This window comes from Schistocerca americana, chromosome 9, assembly GCF_021461395.2.
Source record: "Schistocerca americana isolate TAMUIC-IGC-003095 chromosome 9, iqSchAmer2.1, whole genome shotgun sequence".
NCBI lineage: Eukaryota > Metazoa > Arthropoda > Insecta > Orthoptera > Acrididae > Schistocerca > Schistocerca americana.
The window spans coordinates 8,937,531-8,957,612 of record NC_060127.1 but is presented as its reverse complement, the minus strand read 5'-3'; the positions used below and the strand labels follow the sequence as shown (position 1 = coordinate 8,957,612).

General features: G+C 44.6%; 1 protein-coding gene across 1 annotated transcript in view; it reads right to left on the bottom strand.

Annotated features, from left to right (window-relative positions):
* Positions 1–20,082, bottom strand: part of LOC124551199 (ATP-binding cassette sub-family C member 4-like) — a 197,947-nt gene that overhangs the window by 83,724 nt on the left and 94,141 nt on the right. Inside the window, exon 7 of the mRNA XM_047126190.1 lies at positions 9,222–9,378. Within this exon, the coding sequence (XP_046982146.1) occupies positions 9,222–9,378 (157 nt within the window). The remainder of the gene's footprint in view (positions 1–9,221; positions 9,379–20,082) is intronic.

Genomic DNA, 20,082 nt, shown 5'->3' with positions numbered 1-20,082 from the left:
ACTTACCCTTTTCTGTAGTAGGAATGGATATCACTGTTCTTTTCAAATTGTAATTTATTATGTATGTCGAAGTTCATTAGCGAATATCTGTATTGTGATAGCACAGTTAAAGTGCTTAGCTCCTTAAAAACGTACCTACGTGATACTGCGGGTGAACTCGGCATATTATTGCCACTGCTTGTTATTGCGCAATCAGTACTTTATTTCTAAATGGTGAGTTACACCAAGAAGTGGCTCAAATGGCTCTGAGTGCTATGGGGCTCAACTGCTGAGGTCATCAGTCCCCTAGAACTTAGAACTACTTAAACCTAACTAAGCTAAGGACATCACACACATCCATGCCCGAGGCAGGATTCGAACCTGCGACCGTAGCGGTCGCGCGGTTCCAGACTGTAGCGCCTAGAACCGCTCGGCCACTCCGGCCGGCCACCAATAAGTTATTCCATAAGACATTACTGAGTAGAAATATGAAAAATATGCAGGAGGTTCATTCGTTTGTTTCGAAGATTAGCAACTGTACGGAGAGCAAAAATAGCTGAACTTAACTGTTTAAGAAGCTTAGTTACGTACTTCTTCCACTTCAAGTTTACACCAAAATGCACAACCAAAACTTTGGAGCATTCTACCGTATTTACTGACTGCTGCTTATTTGCTCGGTGAATTGTTGGTGTACGTAACTGATGTTTGTGTGCGTGTGTTCCTTACAATCGTCTGTCAGTTCCTGTTTTAACAGTAATTTCGTGATGTTGCTTTGATGCAGTTGCGATTAATTTGTACTCGCACCCTGAATCGCCTCAGACTGACGCTGGACGAGCAGCTAACACGGAAACCGACCTGCCCACCATTCAGCAGAAAGCCTACAGAAAACTGACACTACGAAGCGACTGAACGTGGGTACTGCTACCCTCCATTACCTTCCACAACTACATAATCCAGATTTGAGCTCTCCTCTCTTATGTCGATGTTGCAGTCATACCCTCAGCACCAGAATTCCGTCACTGCCGGCAAAACCTTTAAGGCCATGTACTTTGCCTTGACTTCCGCATCCGCTTACCCATCCCTCCCATCTTTTTTCCGTTTTTACGTAGTCAAATTCCCTCCTATCACCACCCACATTGAAAAACACACTCCTTCTGTACTCAATAACTGTGCTGTAAGAACCGTATTGTTTGCCCTCTAATTTCTTGACCTGGTGCGTTTTTTTAATTTATTTTTTAAATAAGTTTTACTTCTCCCTCAGATGCGAAAATGGAGTGCCTGTTATTCTTTGTCCCTTATAATATTACCTTATTTTCCTTTCTTCACTGACGTTTTCGTATTGCCTTTCTGAGCATCTATCGTTTAATGGTTCAAATGGCTCTGAGCACTGTGCAACTTAACTTCTGAGGTCATCAGTCGCCTAGAACTTACAACTAATTAAACCTAACTAACCTAAGGACATCACACACATCCACGCCCAGAGGCAGGGTTCGAACCTGCGACCGTAGCGGTCGCTCGGCTCCAGAGTGTAGCACCTAGAACAGCATGACCGCTCCTGCCGGCATCTATCGTTTATTTATTGCTTCTTTTCGAATGGGTACTGAGAGTAACTTCCCTCAAACCAAATCAAGCATCTCTGGTCTTGTTTTGTTTTTTTTCTTACTTTTACTTATTTTCTTCACCTTGTATTTCATTGTATTTTGTGTGTATTTATTACTTTTAGCTGTAACCTTCATCTTGTTTTCAATTTTCTAGTAGGTGCTGAATTTCTCCTCGTCTATGATTCAGCGTTTAACGTCACTATTATCTTTGAGGCAGTTTTTGTAATGCAGGATTTGACGATTTTTCAGCTAATAGGGGTATTTCGTTTTAGGATGATTAAATTGTTTATGTTGTTTTTCAGATATTGTAGTATTGGATCTATCTTTTTACGGCATCTGTTGGCACCGACATTTGCTTTTAATTCTAGTCATCTTGTTATAATTGGTTTCTTTTTTGCGTTTCTGTAAGCCATTCATTGCTGGACCTGGGATTCATTTCCGAGGCTATTCTAGTGTTCTACTTTCTGTCCTCGTTATTCTTTTGTGTCAGTTGTGTTTGCCGTCCACACTGGGGTAGCGTGTTCTACGATAGGGCGGACAGTGGCTTAGTAAGTGTACATCTACATCTACATTTATACTCCGCAAGCCACTCAACGGTGTGTGGCGGAGTACACTTTACGTGCCACTGTCATTGCCTCCCTTTCTGTTCCAGTCGCGTATGGTTCGCGGGACGAACAACTGCCGGAAAGCCTCCGTGCGCCCTCGAATCTCTCTAATTCGTGGTCTCCTCGGGAGGTATAAGTAGGGGGAAGCAATATATTCGATACCTCATCCAGAAACGCACCCTCTCGAAACCTGGACAGCAAGCTACACCGCGATGCAGAGCGCCTCTCTTGCAGAGTCTGCCATTTGAGTTTGCTAAACATCTCCGTAACGCTATCACGCTTACCAAATAACCCTGTGACGAAACGCTCCGCTGTTCTTTCGATCTTCTCTATCTCCTCTGTCAACCAGACCTGGTACGGATCCCACTCTGATGAGCAATACTCAAGTACAGGTCGAACGAGTGTTTTGTGAGCCACCTCCTTTGTTGATGGACTACATTTTCTAAGGACTCTCCCAATGAATCTCAACCTGGTACCCGCCTTACCAATAATTAATTTTATATCATCATTCCACTTCAAATCGTTCCGTACGCATACTCCCAGAAACACTCCTGGAAATTGAAATAAGAACACCGTGAATTCATTGTCCCAGGAAGGGGAAACTTTATTGACACATTCCTGGGGTCAGATACATCACATGATCACACTGACAGAACCACAGGCACATAGACACAGGCAACAGAGCATGCACAATGTCGGCACTAGTACAGTGTATATTCACCATTCGCAGCAATGCAGGCTGCTATTCTCCCATGGAGACGATCGTAGAGATGCTGGATGTAGTCCTGTGGAACGGCGTGCCATGCCATTTCCACCTGGCGCCTCAGTTGGACCAGCGTTCGTGCTGGACGTGCAGACCGCGTGAGACGACGCTTCATCCAGTCCCAAACATGCTCAATGGGGGACAGATCCGGAGATCTTGCTGGCCAGGGTAGTTGACTTACACCTTCTAGAGCACGTTGGGTGGCACGGGATACATGCGGACGTGCATTGTCCTGTTGGAACAGCAAGTTCCCTTGCCGGTCTAGGAATGGTAGAACGATGGGTTCGATGACGGTTTGGATGTACCGTGCACTATTCAGTGTCCCCTCGACGTTCACCAACGGTGTACGGCCAGTGTAGGAGATCGCTCCCCACACCATGATGCCGGGTGTTGGCCCTGTGTGCCTCGGTCGTATGCAGTCCTGATTGTGGCGCTCACCTGCACGGCGCCAAACACGCATACGACCATCATTGGCACCAAGGCAGAAGCGACTCTCATCGCTGAAGATGACACGTCTCCATTCGTCCCTCCATTCACGCCTGTCGCGACACCACTGGAGGTGGGCTGCACGATGTTGGGGCGTGAGCGGAAGACGGCCTAACGGTGTGCGGGACCGTAGCCCAGCTTCATGGAGACGGTTGCGAATGGTCCTCGCCGATACCCCAGGAGCAACAGTGTCCCAAATTTGCTGGGAAGTGGCGGTGCGGTCCCCTACGGCACTGCGTAGGATCCTACGGTCTTGGCGTGCATCCGTGCGTCGCTGCGGTCCGGTCCCAGGTCGACCACTGGCGACAACATCGATATACTGTGGAGACCTCACGCCCCACGTGTTGAGCAATTCGGCGGTACGTCCACCCGGCCTCCCGCATGCCCACTATACGCCCTCGCTCAAAGTCCGTCAACTGCACATACGGTTCACGTCCACGCTGTCGCGGCATGCTACCAGTGTTAAAGACTGCGATGGAGCTCCGTATGCCACGGCAAACTGGCTGACACTGACGGCGGCGGTGCACAAATGCTGCGCAGCTAGCGCCATTCGACGGCCAACACCGCGGATTCTGGTGTGTCCGCTGTGCCGTGCGTGTGATCATTGCTTGTACAGCCCTCTCGCAGTGTCCGGAGCAAGTATGGTGGGTCTGACACACCGGTGTCAATGTGTTCTTTTTCCATTTCCAGGAGTGTATTTTACAGAAGTAACTGCTACCAGTGTTTGTTCCGCTATCATATCATCATACAATAAAGGATCCTTCTTTCTATGGATTCGCAATACATTACATTTGTCTATGTTAAGGGTCAGTTGCCACTTCCTGCACCAAGTGCCTATCCACTGCAGATCTTCCTTCATTTCACTGCAATTTTCTAATGCTGCAACTTCTCTGTATACTACAGTATCATCCGAGAAAAACCGCATGGAACTTCCGACACTATCTATTAGGTCATTTTTATATATTGTGAAAATATATGGCGTCTTTCTTTGGCTATGTTTGCGATATCTTTGGTGTGCTGATTTCACGACATACGTTCATCTCGGATGATCCCCAGATATTTCGCGGTGTCTTTTGCTAGGATTGTTCGCCAATATAGTTTCTTGCTTCGTGTCTTCTGGTTGTTCCTTCGCATTTACTGTTGCTTTGTCGTGTTTAAAGAGCATTAATCGCTCTTCTGTGGCGTCAGGCTTAATTTTCCTGTTTCTGAGCCAGTGTTACGCCTGGTTTAAGTAATCCACAGTTTGCTGGTTGGTCTCATTTATACACACACCTGCATACCTCACCATCGTTACACTTCCACACCCCACACCTTCTCCCAACATTACGTTCAGAGCCCTGCCTCTTGCAGCCAATGAAATCTGTTCCGATATTTACCGTTCGCGTGAGTTCCAACTTTTCCCTCCCTGTCCTGACAGTTCTAATCACGTATCTCGCATCTTTCCCTAATACTCCGCTGCCCACACACCAGCCTTCTACCATCCACTTACCTTCAGCGCCACATTACAGTTTACGTGATTCCTTTTTTTACACCCACGCCCTACGACCCCATCATAATATCTAATCTTTGTCCTCCTAACTCCGTCCATTCCTAATAATCGCCGTGTCTGTCTACATCAACATCTACGCACCTACTCCAAAAGCCACCGTTGGTGCGTGGCGAAGGATTCCCTGTACGACTAGTACTCATTTTCTTTCCTCTTCCACTCGTAAACAGAGCGAGTTAAAAACGCTGTGTGTATGCCTTCTCATGAGGTCTAGTTTCTCCTATCTTATTTTCATAGTCCTCGCGAGAAATGTGTGTTGGCGGCAATAGAACCGTTCTCTAAATTTTCTCAATACTGTTTCTCAAAAAGAACGCTGCGTCCCCTCCACAGATTCCCGTTTGAGTTCCCGAAGCATTTCCGTAATACTTGGATGTTGTTCGAACCTACCGGTAACAAACCTAGCAGTCCGTCTCTGAATTGCTTCCGTGTCTTCCTCTAATTTGATCTGGTGCGGATTCCATACGAGTATACAAGTGGAGAGGTTGAGTCATAAGCTGATTTACCAAAATCTTTACTACCAATTTCAACCATATGATACGTACGATAGGCAATTACATCTCTATCATTAAAACTTTCAAGACCAGGTACACTAGGAACTCCGCTACCACCTCTTACTACGGCAACGGTGAACCATCCATTTCCATGTGAGAACGTGTCGTTTATATCCAAGCTAAAATTAAGAGAACATCCAAGAAATACACAAGGTCCATCGACGAGAGAGTGGGCTGCAACACTCTTCACTGGAATGCGATTTCTCTTGTCTCCTGATGTTGTTGTAAGTTGAATGTTGTCTGTAGTTTTGTACTCAGTAGTGCGGGTACGACGATAGCTCGTGCCTCGGGACTCGAGAACAGGTCGCACATGAGACCTACATGCAGTGTCCTTTATAGATGAACAATACTTTCCCAAAATTCTCCCAATAAACCGAAGTCGACCATTTGCCTTCCTTACCACAGTCCTTCCACGTTCGTTCCATTTCATATCGCTTTACATGGTACACCCAGATATGTAAGCAACGTGACTGTGTCAGGCATGAGCTACCAATGCTATATCCGACCGTTGTGGGTTTGTTTTCCATACTTATCCATGTATCTTATATTATCCTACATTTAGAGCCAACTGCCATTCATCACACCAATTTTCAGTGAATGTTCAGTACTTCTTTTCAAGACATACCTCCTCTCTGCACAAGCCTTTTTTCTTTTTATTTAAAATCGGGAAAAATAATCTACCGGGACTTGTTTTTAACATTATTAACAAACTGACATTGACTGAGGAATTAAAAAACTATATAATTATTTCCTCCTTCTATTAATCTAGGTATTTAAAACCCATTAGACTGAAGAACATAATGTTTGTAATCTCCTGTCCAACCCCACTCCCTCCCCGCCCTCCATGTTCTAATGGCACGACGGCGATTAAAGCGATAGATTAAAAATTAATTTCATTCACCTTCATTCATGAAAAGCACTTCTGTAACTTTTTTCCTTGCTTACTTTTGCATGATTAAGTGTATTAATATGGTTATGTGCATGTGGAAAATGTTACTGTGGTTCAAATATAGCAAATGCTGAAAACTGTTACTGGTCATTAATTTTGTCATCCCATTGTCGCTGTAGAGCTGTACCAAGGGAATCAAGGGGAGGATGTTCATTGGTGGCCGGTATCCCCTTTCTATAACAAAAACTGCACATGTGTGTTGACAAGAATAGAATATTACTTAACTCTAAATAGTCGTTATGGTACAGGCTCTTCCGTTCTAGTCCACGTTAGCCTCTCTGCTCGTGAAGCACACAGCCCGCTTTGTACACTGCTCTGGTCGCCATGCGCTGCCTGTCGTCTCTGAGCTTGCAGTGGAGCTAACTGCTGCTGCGACTCCCTAAGGGCTGCAAATGACGGCCGACCGGAACTCAGCTCAGTCGGTGAGACACACTGGCCCTCTGGTGTGCGGCGGCGATATAAATACCGGCGGCCGAGAGGGCGTTGGCGGCACGTTTCCTACGAGTCTGTCTTTGGCCTCTATCTATCTTCTCGCAACCTCTTTGCCGCCTGGTGTGCTGGCGACTGCTTATGCCAGCACAGTTAATATGAGACGTGGCCACCCTTCGCCTTTAGGATGGCTTGAGCCCTGCTGGAGATAGTTTCAGCGAGATGTCTGAATGTAAGCAAAGGAATGCCAGACCATTCTTGCACAAGATCCACAGCCAGAGAAACCAGAGACACTGGGTTTTGAGTGAGGTCGACCTCACTTTCAGTTCGGGAAGAGATGGTGCGCAAAAAACAACCCATTTCAGGAATGTTGCTGTCCACAAACCATTGCCTCAGAGATCATGCTTTATGAGAGGGTGCATTCTAATGCTGATGCAATCAGTCATTGTCTCTGAATGGTTCCTCTACTGCACGTAGTATACAGTGCTGTAAAATGTGTTCATATCCTTCCGCACTTGGTGTTTTCCTAAATGCCGTAAGGGGGCCACACTCTAACCACAAAAAACACTCCTTCACTCTAACACCATCTCCTCTGTACTTCACTGTCGGCATTGTACGTGATGGCAGCTAACCTTCTCCAGGCAGTCGCCAAACTCAGTCTCTTATATTGGAGCGCCACAGGCCATACCATAATTCATCATCCCAAATCAGTTTTTTCCAGTTGTCCAGTGGAGTCGCTCTTCACAATTCTTCAAACGTCACTTACCATTGACTACACAAACTGCATATCACATAGCGGTGTGCAGATACCTTCGCTCAGCTAGTACAGCGCGTTAAGCATTAGGTTCACTGATAACAGGCTGGGTGAATCGATTCTCGGATCTGAGGAAGTTAACAGGCTTTCGTTTCCTACAGGACAATGCTCAGTGTGCTGTTACTGAAACATCAGTATTAGACACTGTTTTCAGAAACCCTCATTGCTTAACATGTTCTCATATCATCCCTACCACATTCGCTATTAGAGCATCTTGCATCTCTTTACTGTAGTTTCACTATTTGCCTGATCAATTACTGTGTACTAAAGTTGGAAGGTAAAGAAAAAGGTAGGCCTTTAGAGACTGTCTGGCAGAGGTTCCGGTTAATTCTGCCATCGTTATCAATATTTAAGTGAGTTTGATCATGCTGTTACAGTCGCCGCATGACCGATGGTACACAGCATCTCTGAGGTAGCGATGAAGTGGGAATTTTCCCGTACGACCATTTCACGACTGTACCGTGAATATCAGGAATCCGGTAAAACATAAAATCTCCGACATCGCTGCGGCCGAAGAAAGATCCTGCAAGAATTTGACCAACGACAACTGAAGAAAATCGCTCAACGTGACAGAAGTGCAACCCTTCCGCAAATTGCAGCACTTTTCAGTGTCAGCGTGCTAATCATTCAACGAAACATCATCGATATGGCCTTTCGCAGCCAAAGGCCCAATCGCATACCCTTGATGACTGCACGGCACAAAAATTTACACGTCGCCTGGGCCAGTCAACACAGCCATTGGAGTCTTAATGGCTGGAAACATGTTCCTGGTCGGACGAGTCTCTTTTTCAATCGTGTCGAACGCATCAACGTGTACAGGTATGAAGGAGACCTCATGAATTGGTGGACCCTGCATATCAGCAGTGGACTGTTCAGGCTAGTGGAGGCGTGTGCAGTTGGAGTGATATGGGACCCCTGATACGTCTAGATACGACTCTGACAGGTGACACGTACGTAAGCATCCTCTCTGATCACCTGCATCCATTCATGTCGTGTGTGCATTCCGACAGACTTCGGCAATTTCAGCGGGAGAATAACACACCCACACGCCCGGAATTGCTACAGAGTGGCTTCTGAGTTTAAACACTTCCGCTGGCCACCAAACTCCCCAGACATGAACATTATTGAGCATATCTGGGATGCCTTGCACCCCCTTGTACTATTATGCATTTACGGATAGCCGTGCAGGACTCACGGTGTCAGTTCCCTGCAGCACTACTTCAGACATTAGGCGAGTCCACGCCTGCACGCTCGCGGGGCCCCCTATACGATATTAGGCAGGTTTGCCACTTTCTGTGGCTCTTTGGTGTAGAATACTGTCATCTGCTAATCGAAGGTGGTGCAGATGAGATCCATTTATGCAGTTAGAAACTCACATGGGGCACAAGGACATTGGTGAGTGAGTGAACACAGAAATGGTGAGTCAACTTTTTTTACATTTTAAAAGGCGTAGCTCCAGTGACGAAGTTGCATCAGCCTACGAGGTAGGCCGGCTCACCTGCGCGCCGCCTGGATGGCGGCCTGGAAGACGGGCTCCCAGGCGTTGGCCTTGACGGCGGCCACGCCGGCCACCAGCTCCGCCACCAGACGCGTCCTCGCCTCCGTGTGGGGCGCCACGCTTCTGCGCAGCCGCAGCAACACGCGCGCCAGCAACGCTGCAGGAGGACACAGTCACACGGGTGGTACAGGGAAAATACCTAGGTGCAAGATGAATATGAAGTTTATTCCAAGACACATGAAGATTCTATCTGATAGGAGTTACTTTGGAACACATTAACCCATTTCTGCCTAGCGTAACATATATGTTACGGAACAGCCTGTCATTGTTTTCTCTCGTTGGCAGCAATGCCTGCGCTTGGAGTGGCTATTGTTGTACGGCTGTCAGATAAGGAGGCTTTGTTGTTCATGTTTAGGTAGGTTTCAGTCAGTTGCAAGCATTAAGTGGTCAGTGACTGGTGCTTCAAGTACGGAAGACTTTTCTGAGTGAGATTATGTCTTGGAATAAGAAGTAAGTATCATTTTTTAATCGCAAATTATAATACAATTTGTTTAAATTATGGTTGATTATAATGTTAAAAGTACTGAAATTTATGTTAATGATTATCTACAAAATGCAATTCTTATTTTTGTGGCTCCAAACACAGTTTTTATTTTGTGTTGCATATATGTCACGCTAGGCAAAACAGTGAAAATAACGATTCGTTCTCTTTAGAGGTCTATCTCTCCATGAGATGCTGGCTATTCTTGAAGGGGAGGAAGAAGATGCAACAGATATATTTATTGAACCTCCTGAAGCTAATGTGGATTCGGATAAAGATTCTGGGGAAGAAGATGGGGGAGGAAACGTCGATAATCTTGGACCAAGGCAACTCCAGGCTGGTGGAGAGGTGGTTTTAGCAAGTAAAAACAGGTTAGGTAGTGAACCTGAGATTAATTCCTCTCCTGATGATAAACCAGATGAACAGGAAAAGTCACAGATCTTAAAACTGTAATCAGAGACTGGAAAAAAGACGATCTGCGTAGTGTTAGTTCTGTATTTCCTGAAAGTGATTATAATAAATATAGAAACTTGTCTCCAGTTCAGTGCTTCGAATTATTTTGGAACGATGAAGTAATTGAATTTCTTCTCACTGAATCCACGAAGTATCCTTTGTTCAAGAACTGCTCAGATCCAAAAATAACAAATGGAGAGATAAAAGGTTTTCTAGGATCTATAATTCTTTCTGGCTATAATCCTTTACCTAGCAGAAGATATTACTGGGACTCTGGATTGGACATGAGAAATGAAATGGTCCACAGCACGATGAGAAGGGACAGGTTTGAAACAATTATGAGATTCATTCACTCGCGTGACAACACAGAAATAGATGCTAATGACAGAATGTGGAAACTTCGTCCATTAATAAATACGCTAAGAAAAAAGTATTCTCTCCACTTTCAGAATGAGCAAGTATTTTGGCAGACATGGATATAAACAGTTTCTGAAAGGCAAGCCCATTAGATTTGGGTACAAAGCATGGTGTCTAAACGCAACTATGAGTTATCTAGTGGACTTTCAAATATACCAAGGAGCTGATCCTCAGAGGAATGAAAAATATGAGAAAACATTTGGAAAATGTGCTGCTCCTTTGGTTCAAATGATCGATTCTCTTCCTGAAAAGAACAAACATCTCTCCTACAGGTTTTATTTTGACAACCTGTTTACATCACAAACATTGTTGATTTACCTGAAGCAACGAGGTTTTGGTGCAACTGTGACTATTCGTGAAAATCGTCTGCCTAAAGAGTGTCATTTCATACCTTCTAACACTATGTCCAAAAAAAAAAAATAAGAGAGGAGATTTTGCTTGCAAGAGCAGCAAGGAAAGTGGAATAATCGTTGCCAGATGGCTAGATAATTCTACAGCTTCCGCAAGCCATTGTATCAGTCCAGTCAGCACCGTTGCCCGATACTCTAGACTAGAGAAGAAAAGAATACTTGTACCTCGACCTAATCTAATTGGAGAATACAACAAAAACATGGGAGGAACTGACCGAATGGATGAAAATGTAGCGTTATATAGAGTGAGTGTCAGAGGAAAGAAATGGTGGTGGCCAATTTTTACATGGCTTCTAAATATCTCTGTACATAATGGGTGGCATCTTCATAGAAAGACTGGTATAAATATGTCTCAACTGCACTTCCGGCGCTACATTGTGAAATGTTACCTGACTTCCAATGCTGCAGTACCAAGAGGTCCTGGACGCCCTGCAGGTAATTCAAACCAAGGCAGAGTGCTGCATGACATTAGATATGATGAAACAAATCATCTGGTAGCCATGATGCCACAGAAAAAAGAAGACGCTGTGCGGCGGAAAACTGCAAAGGAACCCCAAGAACAATGTGCTACAAATGTGATATTGCCTTGTGCATAGAATGTTTTGTGCCATATCACGGAAAGTGAGTACTGTCGCCTGAACTTGATGTAAATCACATACAGTGTATTATTTTACTTGCTGTCGTATATTCTGCCTAAAATGTATGTTCTGCCTAGCGTGACATATATGTTTCGCCCTTTTTTGTTTCAAGTATTGATTATTTTTTTATTTTGATTGTTGTACTACATTTCCTGGATGACAATAAACACACAAATATCTAAATTGTAGAAATCAGAAGAAAAAATAATTCAGGCACAAATGGGTTAACTGAAACCTAGTCACGTCCTAATGACAGAAAGAACAATAATAACAGCTGAACGATGAAGGGCCGAAATTGTCAGAGCAAACAGAAAACTTCAAAAATTCAATGTCCGTACGCTAAGAGTGCCACAGTGAAAGACTAGAAGAGAAGCGCAATAGTTAATGTCCCAAGCATATGAGCGAAAGTTAAAGTCCTGAAGGGACACACGAAAGTTTAAGTACGTCATTGTGCCGATGCAAAACAAAGACGGATATTACAAAGTCCAGTTGGCAGTCATCTGATCCCACGCCTCTTCAGTGTAGAGGTGACGGCTGGTGTGTCGGTCTGCAGCGGGCAGCTCCTTGAGGTGAAAGTCGCTGTGTACACCTGCCTCGTGGTGGCGGCTGCTCCAGAGTGAGATTTTGATTATAGGGATGCTTTCCCAGTTGGCGCCCTGGCTCAGGAAACTCACACGGAGCGAAGTTCTGGAGGGTAGCCCAGGCACCAGCCTACATACTGCTCAGAATTTACCAGGTGTACCGGTATGAAATGAGGGTTAAGGTACAAATGTGTCGATAGGGAACATTTGTTGTGAACGAGCCTTAATTCTTTTTTGTTTGCTTGGTATGACATCTGTCAAAGTTATTCAGTATACATCAAATCATGGAACAAACAACATCATATGTTTTCATCGTGTTAACAATATAGAATTTTGTACCAGAAAGCGATGATTTGCGGAAAGCATTAATTTTTTGTTTCCATTTGAAAAAAAAGTGCTGCAGAGTCGCATGGAATGCTTGTCGAGGCAAATGGTGATCATGCTCTATCAGAAGCAACATGCAAAAGATGGCTTCAACGGTTCAAAAATAATGATTTTGATGTAAGAAGTGAAGAACGTGGAAGACCACCAAAAACAAACAATTTCTGACCGTTTGAAAGCTATGGGAAAGATCCAAAAGTGTGCAAAATGGGTTCCACATGAATTGAATGAAAGACTGATGGAAAACCGAAAAACCATTTGTCAAATTTTGCTTCAAAGACATGAAAGAAAATGAATTTTGCATCGAATTATAACTGGCGATGAAAAATGGATTTATTTTAAGAATCCTAAGCGGGAAAAATCATGGATTAATCCGGGACAACCATCAACATCGACTGCAAAAACCAAATCGATTCGGCAAGAAGACAGTGCTCTGTGTTTGGTGGGATCAGAAAGGTGTGGTGTTTCATGAGCTCCTAAAATCTGGTGAAACTGTGAATACTAATCGCTACAGACTACAAATGATCAATTTGAACTATGCATTGATCGAAAAAAGACCAGACTGGGCCAGAAGACATGGCAAAGTAATTTTTTTGCACGACAATGCACCTGCACACAAAGCAAAACTGGTTCAGGATACAATCAAAACACTTGGCTGGTAGCTGCTACCCCACCCGCCGTATTTACCTTGGCCTCTTCCGACTACCATTTGTTTTCGTCAATGGGACACGCATTGGCTGAGGAACACTTCGATTCCTACGAAGAAGTCGAAAATTGGGTGTCTGATTCGTTTGCTTCAAAAGAATATTTCTTTGGCGTGGTGTCCACAAATTGCCAGAAAGGTGGTTAAAATGTATAGAAAGCAATGGTCAGTACTTTGAATAAAATGTTTTTACTTTCAATTCAAAATTCGTGTTTCATTTTCACAAAAAGACGCTCATTTCATACCGGTACACCTGGTAGGGTATTGAAGTTACTATTTTCGGCTTGCAAAGGACAAAAGGTCCGCAGTCCCTTAAATGAAACAAGTTTACTGTTAGCAGTCACCGTTCTATTTATTTCCACGACGCGTTTCAAAGGTTTAAACCTCCATCATCGGGTGGATTTACATTTTTTAATATGACATTTGTTTGTGTGTTGTGTTACGATTTTTTGGAGGAACTTGTGGCACTGCCTAGTGCAGAAACAACACTATTTTAGAACATGGTTTTGGATTTCTTCTGACAAAAAATTAAACTGATATCTAACGGTGAACATTAAATAAGTAAAATAGAGTACCTCCAGTGGTCACAGGTTCCTTTCGTTGTCGTAACACATCACATGTATACTGTCACATCTGTAAACAAATATGGCGTCTGGAATCTGCTGGGTGCAAGTTTCGTATAGCAGAAGAGAAGACATAAAGATTATACATCGTAACAACATTATTACAGAATAATTGTTTAAAGCATTAGGACGTGTTTGTTTTGAGGTGTCGATTATATGGTGTGTACTTCAGGTGGCATATATATCCAATTTTGACAAGTTAAAACAGCTTAATATTCGTACTCGTTTATACAATCAGGTGAAATGTTAAAATGGCTTAAACTTCATACTTGTTACTAATAATCAGGTGAGATGTTACAGACTTGAAGTACAATAATCAAAATGGCTACAGCAGTAAAATCATACATAGATGACACTATTTGATTGGGATTAATAGACAGATGTTAGAGGCTGGAGGCAGAAGGAGAGGAAGAGAGAGAGAAAGTGTGTGTGTGTGTGAGGGAGAGAGAGGGTGGAAAGCGTGGTTATTTGAGAGCAAGGTGTCTTAAGATTACATGTTACATATATTAGCTGCCTAAAGGTTGGGGATACATTGGTTAATGCTATAAAATATGCCGATGGATATACAATTTGTGCCAGTAGTTGATGTACATACAGTTTCAAGCTGACAGGGGGTACAAGTTGTTGGTGTGATGAATTATCTGTAAATGAGGTCAATCTCTTGTACTCTTGGCGGCTGTCAATATTTATGGTCAATATTAAGGTGTGTGTGTGTGTGTGTGTGTGTGTGTGTGTGTGTGTGTGTGTGTGTGTGTGTGTGTGTGTGTTTGTGTGTTTGTGTGTGTGTTTGTGTGTGTGTGTGTGTGTGTGTGTGTGTCATTTTTGTCATTTAAGATGGATTCCGGTTGTTTCGTTTGGTGTTTGTATATTTCGAGTGATTCGAGGATCTCTAGTTTTCTGCCTTTTGGTTGGATGTGTAGGATGCTAATACTTTTGTTGTTAACGGTGATTGGTAACAGTAAACTTGGTGTTTCATTTACTGTCAATAACAGTCACGGTAAAGCCTAACTTTCGCATTTCAAGTCCGCAGTGCTAGTGACCTCTGGAAGGTTCCCTCAGTCAGCTGTGACCGGAAATCACAGTTGCCAGGAGTAACACCGCTGAGCCTCTCTAAAATGTTTTGGAAAAATGCCGTCACGCCACATTCGCCGACACTGGTGTTCCTGTGTACTGCAAAACCACGATTCATCGCTGAACACAGTGCGCCTATATTAGTAAGGAGTCTGTGCTTCCCCGCTCATGATGCCTCTCGAAATGCAGCCGTTTGCGTTTGGCAGCATCAGTAATTCGGCGGATAAATTCGATAAGAGCCAATCATAATGCTCGATTCATTCACATCCTTTGTGTTGGGATATTGGAGCCTCTACATAGCGGTTATAACATTTGAGAGCAGGAAGACTAGAACCGTTAGGTTCACGAGGAAGACTGCATTCGGCTTTATTTTCGAAAACAGACATCAAGAAAGCACCTGTTAATTATTTCTGGGACACTATACAGTTCACAAGAGGTCGACTTGGCTGGTATTTTGTACGAGGCCATGTGACATGGGAATAACATTGAGAAAATTTTAGATGGCGAGTCTTCGCGTGGACGTTTCATGGTGAGGCGAGGCATGAGCCACGCTGGGGCGGGTACGCACGGCTGAACTTGTCACGCATGGCCCGTTACAAACTCTAGGGGGAAAGCAGCCCGTGCTATTCTGTCATCAGCGCACATGACAAGTGATGCCTTGAGGTGTCTCGAGTATGAGACAGACGTCAACGCGCCTTGTAGTCCTGTGACGTCGGTATATCCCTGACTGTATACTCTGAAATAGAGACTACTTTCCCCTGATTCCAGCAGCGACTAATATCTGTACGCACTCCCTGGAGCGTCTGCACTCCCGGCCATTCACATCACACGTCGACCACACATGGGGGGCCGCGGTTGGCGGGGGAGGGGGGGGGGGTGCTTGAGTGTGTTGATTTGCATATTTTGCGAGCAGGTCTGTAGGCTGTGTTATACATTATTTGAACAGTTTATGAGTACTGAGTGTTTCTACAAATAACTGTGCTGCATTACTTGAGTTTGCCAGCGTGTAATGAACTTATTTCGTTAATTTAATAATTATTTGCGTGTCTTGAGAGTGTTATGTAGAAGTAGCTCACAGGTCTGTGGGATGTGTGACATGGCCCCAAGCACATCAGGCCTAGTGTTTTGTATGACTGTGGTAAATGTACTCCATCCCTAAATAAAATGTTCCAAAATAAACAGTGCACTCCGACCTTACTCTATACAACAGCCCAGCACAGGCTGAGTCACTATTGCTCCAGTTTCTCCCTACAGACCACCAGCTTGGATTACATCACAGGAGGGATGACAGCACCATCTGGAGGCAGTACAGTGTGCTATGTCAGTTCGAGTCTAGATCTCGTGGTGGAGAGACTGCCTGCAAAATAAAAACTTGTGTCCAGAGTCGTTTTCCCGCCATTTCCCCCCACCATCTTGGATTATTTCACGAAATGGACGACAGCACCGTCTGATGGCAGTATTTTGTACTGGGCCAGTTGTAGTCTGGATCTCATGATGGAGACACTGTCTGCGTAATAAAAACTTTTCTCCAACACAGGCAGAGTCGTTTTCTCGCCATTTACACCCATCATCTTGGATTACGTGACGAAACGGGCGACAGCACCCTCTGCTGGTGGTGCTGTGTACTAGGTCCAGACCTTGTGGTGAGCACACTGTTTGACGCCATCTTGGAGAACAGTACTTGCGTCATCACCTGACATCACGGTAGAGCCCTCTGGTGGTGGGGCTGTTTTCTATGTCAGTTGGAGTCCAGACCTCGTGGTGAACGCGCTATTTGCCGCCATCTTGGATTATGTCACAAATGAGAGCGCCCTCTGGTGGTGACGATGTGTACTAAGTCAGTTGGAGTTTGGACCTCTTGATGGTCACACCTGATGGCTGTACTGCTTGCAATTGTTTAAATAAAGACTTATGTCCAAGTCCTTTTCCCGCGAATTCTTCAGAGGAGGTGCCGGTCAGGTCACTGAGGTTAGTACAAGTGTCCTTTCTTTCGCGCCATTTTCTTAGATTAGCGGCGAAACTCGAAGTGAACTTTGTTTACTGCCAAAATTCAAACTTGGCACCAGTTCATAAGAGGAAGTGGCGATCAGGTGACTTAGGTTAGTGGAGGTAGCCCAAGTGAGCTATATTCCCACGATTTTCTTTGATTCTTCTTGATAACTGTGGTGTGCTGCATTATACTGTTGGAATTTGAACTTCCCGCTATTATTCTTCCTGCCAAAATCCGCCATGTTGGATGACGTCATGTGCTGTTACCACATCTAAATGACTCCATCTTGGATAACGTCATCGCTGCCATCTTGTATACATCTGGGAACAATGCAGAGTGTTCCAGATTTGCCCTTGCTCCAGTACTTAGGTGCAGTGGGAATCAGTGAAGTCAAACGGAACGAAGTGAGGGATTTCTGGGTGGACGAGTATTTGGTAATATCAACAGCAGTAGAAAATGGTACCACAGGAGTAGGATTCATTATGAATAGGAAGATAGGGCAGAGAGTGTGTTAGTGTGAATAGTTCAGTGATAGGGGTGTTCTCATCGGAATCGACAGTAAACCAACACCAACAGTAATAGTTCAGGTACACATGCCGACATCCAACGTCCCAAGCAGAAAATGAGGAGACAGAGAAAGTATAAATGAGTATATTAGTAAGTCAAGGAAGATGAAAATCTAAGAATCATGAGGATTGGAATGTGGTTGTAGGCTACAGAGTAAAGAAAGGGTTATGGGAGATATGCGCTTGCTAATAGGAATGAGACAAGACGAAGACTAATTGAATTCTGCAATAAATTTTAGCTACTAATAGCGAATACTCTGCTCAATAATGGCAGGAGGAGGGGGTGTACTTGGAAAAGACTGGGAAATACACGGAGATTTCGGTTGGATATTGGATTGCAAGGCATACACAGATAGACACGTAGACTCAGATCACAATTTGGTGGTGATGATAGGCACGCTGAAATTTGAGAGATCAGTCACGAAGAATCAGTGCGAAAGAAGCGGGTATGGAAGTACTAAAAAATGAAGCGCGATGCTTGAAGTTCCGTGAGGCTATAGATACTGCGATGATGAGTAGTTCTGTAGGCAGTTCACTTGAAGAGGAAAGGACATCCCTAAAAATGACAGTCACAACAGTTGGAAAGAAAAACTTAGGACATCACACACATCCATGCCCGAGGCAGGATTCGAACCTGCGACCGTAGCAGCTGTGCGGTTCCAGACTGAAGCGCCTAGAACCGCTCGGCCACATCGCCGGCTAAGATTCGCAGATGGCACTGATATGCTCAGTGGAAGTGAAGAAGAATTACAGGATATGTTGAAAGGAATGAACAGTCTAATGAGTACAGAATATGGACTAGGAGTACATCGAAGGTAGATGAAAGTAATGACAAACAGCAGATATGGGAAGAGCGAGAGACTTAACGTTAGGAAGACTGCATTGTATGGTAGTGAAACGTGGACTGTGTAAAAACCGGAACAGAAGGGTATCGAAACATTTGCGATGTGGTACTACAGACGAATGTTGAAAATTAGGTGGACTGGTAAGGTAAGGAATGAGGATGTTCTCCTCAGAGTCGTCGAGGAAATACTGACAAGGAGAAAGGTCAGGGTGGTAGGAGAGCTGTTAAGACATCAAGGAATAACCCCCATGATACTATACGGAGCTGTAGCGGGTAAATTCTGTACAGGAAGCCAGATGTTGGAATACATGCATCAAATAACTGAGGACGTAGGCTACAACTGCGTCTTTGAGATGAAAATGTTGGCACAGGAGAGAAATTCGTGAACTGGCCAGACTGCTAGGATTTAGCACATTCGACATTGTAACGGAGATCATGAGATAATTTCAATGGGAAACTATGGACCAGAGACAAGAATGCTCTCCAGAAAACCTGTTGGATAAATTTAGAGAATCGATATTTTATGCATATTGTGCGACAGTTTTGCTGCCATGACGGTAGATCTCGTGTAGAGACGAGGATAATAAGATGAGAGAGATTAAAGGACATACAGAGGCATAATATGACTACACTGCATAGTTGAGCATAGACGCACGGAACAGAAAAAGTATGTGCACAACCTTTCGAGCTGTCACTCTTTTTCTAGTAAACGTTTTTCACCACACAGACACTCAAACACACACTCGCACAGCGGCGGCGAGACTGATTATTGATTATCGATTACTGGAATCAGTTGTGTGGACCGACGGAGGTGTAGGCAGGGCAGGGAAAGACTTATGAGGCAAGGAGGTGATAGCAGGAAAGAGAGGCAGCTCTCTCAGCAGAAGACTTAGTGGGTGCACAATAGGGTGAAAGGACACTTCCTGCCAGATTAAAACTGTGAGCCGGACCGAGACTCAAACTCGGGAGCTTTGCCTTTCGCGGGCAAGTGGTCTATCATCTGAGCTACCCAAGCACGACTCACGCCCCATTCTCACAGCTTTACTTCTGGCAGTACCTCGTCTCCTACCTTCCAAACTTTACAGAAGCTCTCCTGCGAATCCTGAAAGAATGGATATTGCGGAGACATGGCTTAGCCACAGCCTGGGGGATGTTTCCAGAATGAGATTTTCACTCTGCAGTGGAGTGTGCGACCATATTTAACTTCCTGGCAGATTAAAACTGTGTGCCGGACTGAGACTCAAACTCGGGAGCTTTGCCTTTCGTGGGCAAGTGCTCTACCACTGACGAGATACTGGCAGCTGTGAGGACAGGGCGTGAGTCGTGCTTGGGTAGCTCAGATGGTAGAGCGCTTGCCCGGGTAGCTCAGTTGGTAGAGCACTTGCCCACCAAAGGCTTAGGTCCCGAGTACGAGTCTCGGTCCGGCACACAGTTTTAATCTGCCAGGAAGTTTCATATAGGCGCACACTCCACTGCAGAGTGAAAATCTCATTCTGGGGTGAAAGGAGTTCAGAGTGCAGATGACACAAGACATACATCGAGAGGGAGACAGTGAAGGGTAGAAGGGGGAGATATTGAAAGAGGGTTCAGAGAAAGGGGTAGCATTGGAAATGGAGGAAAGAGAGGTGGTGAGAGAGAGAGAG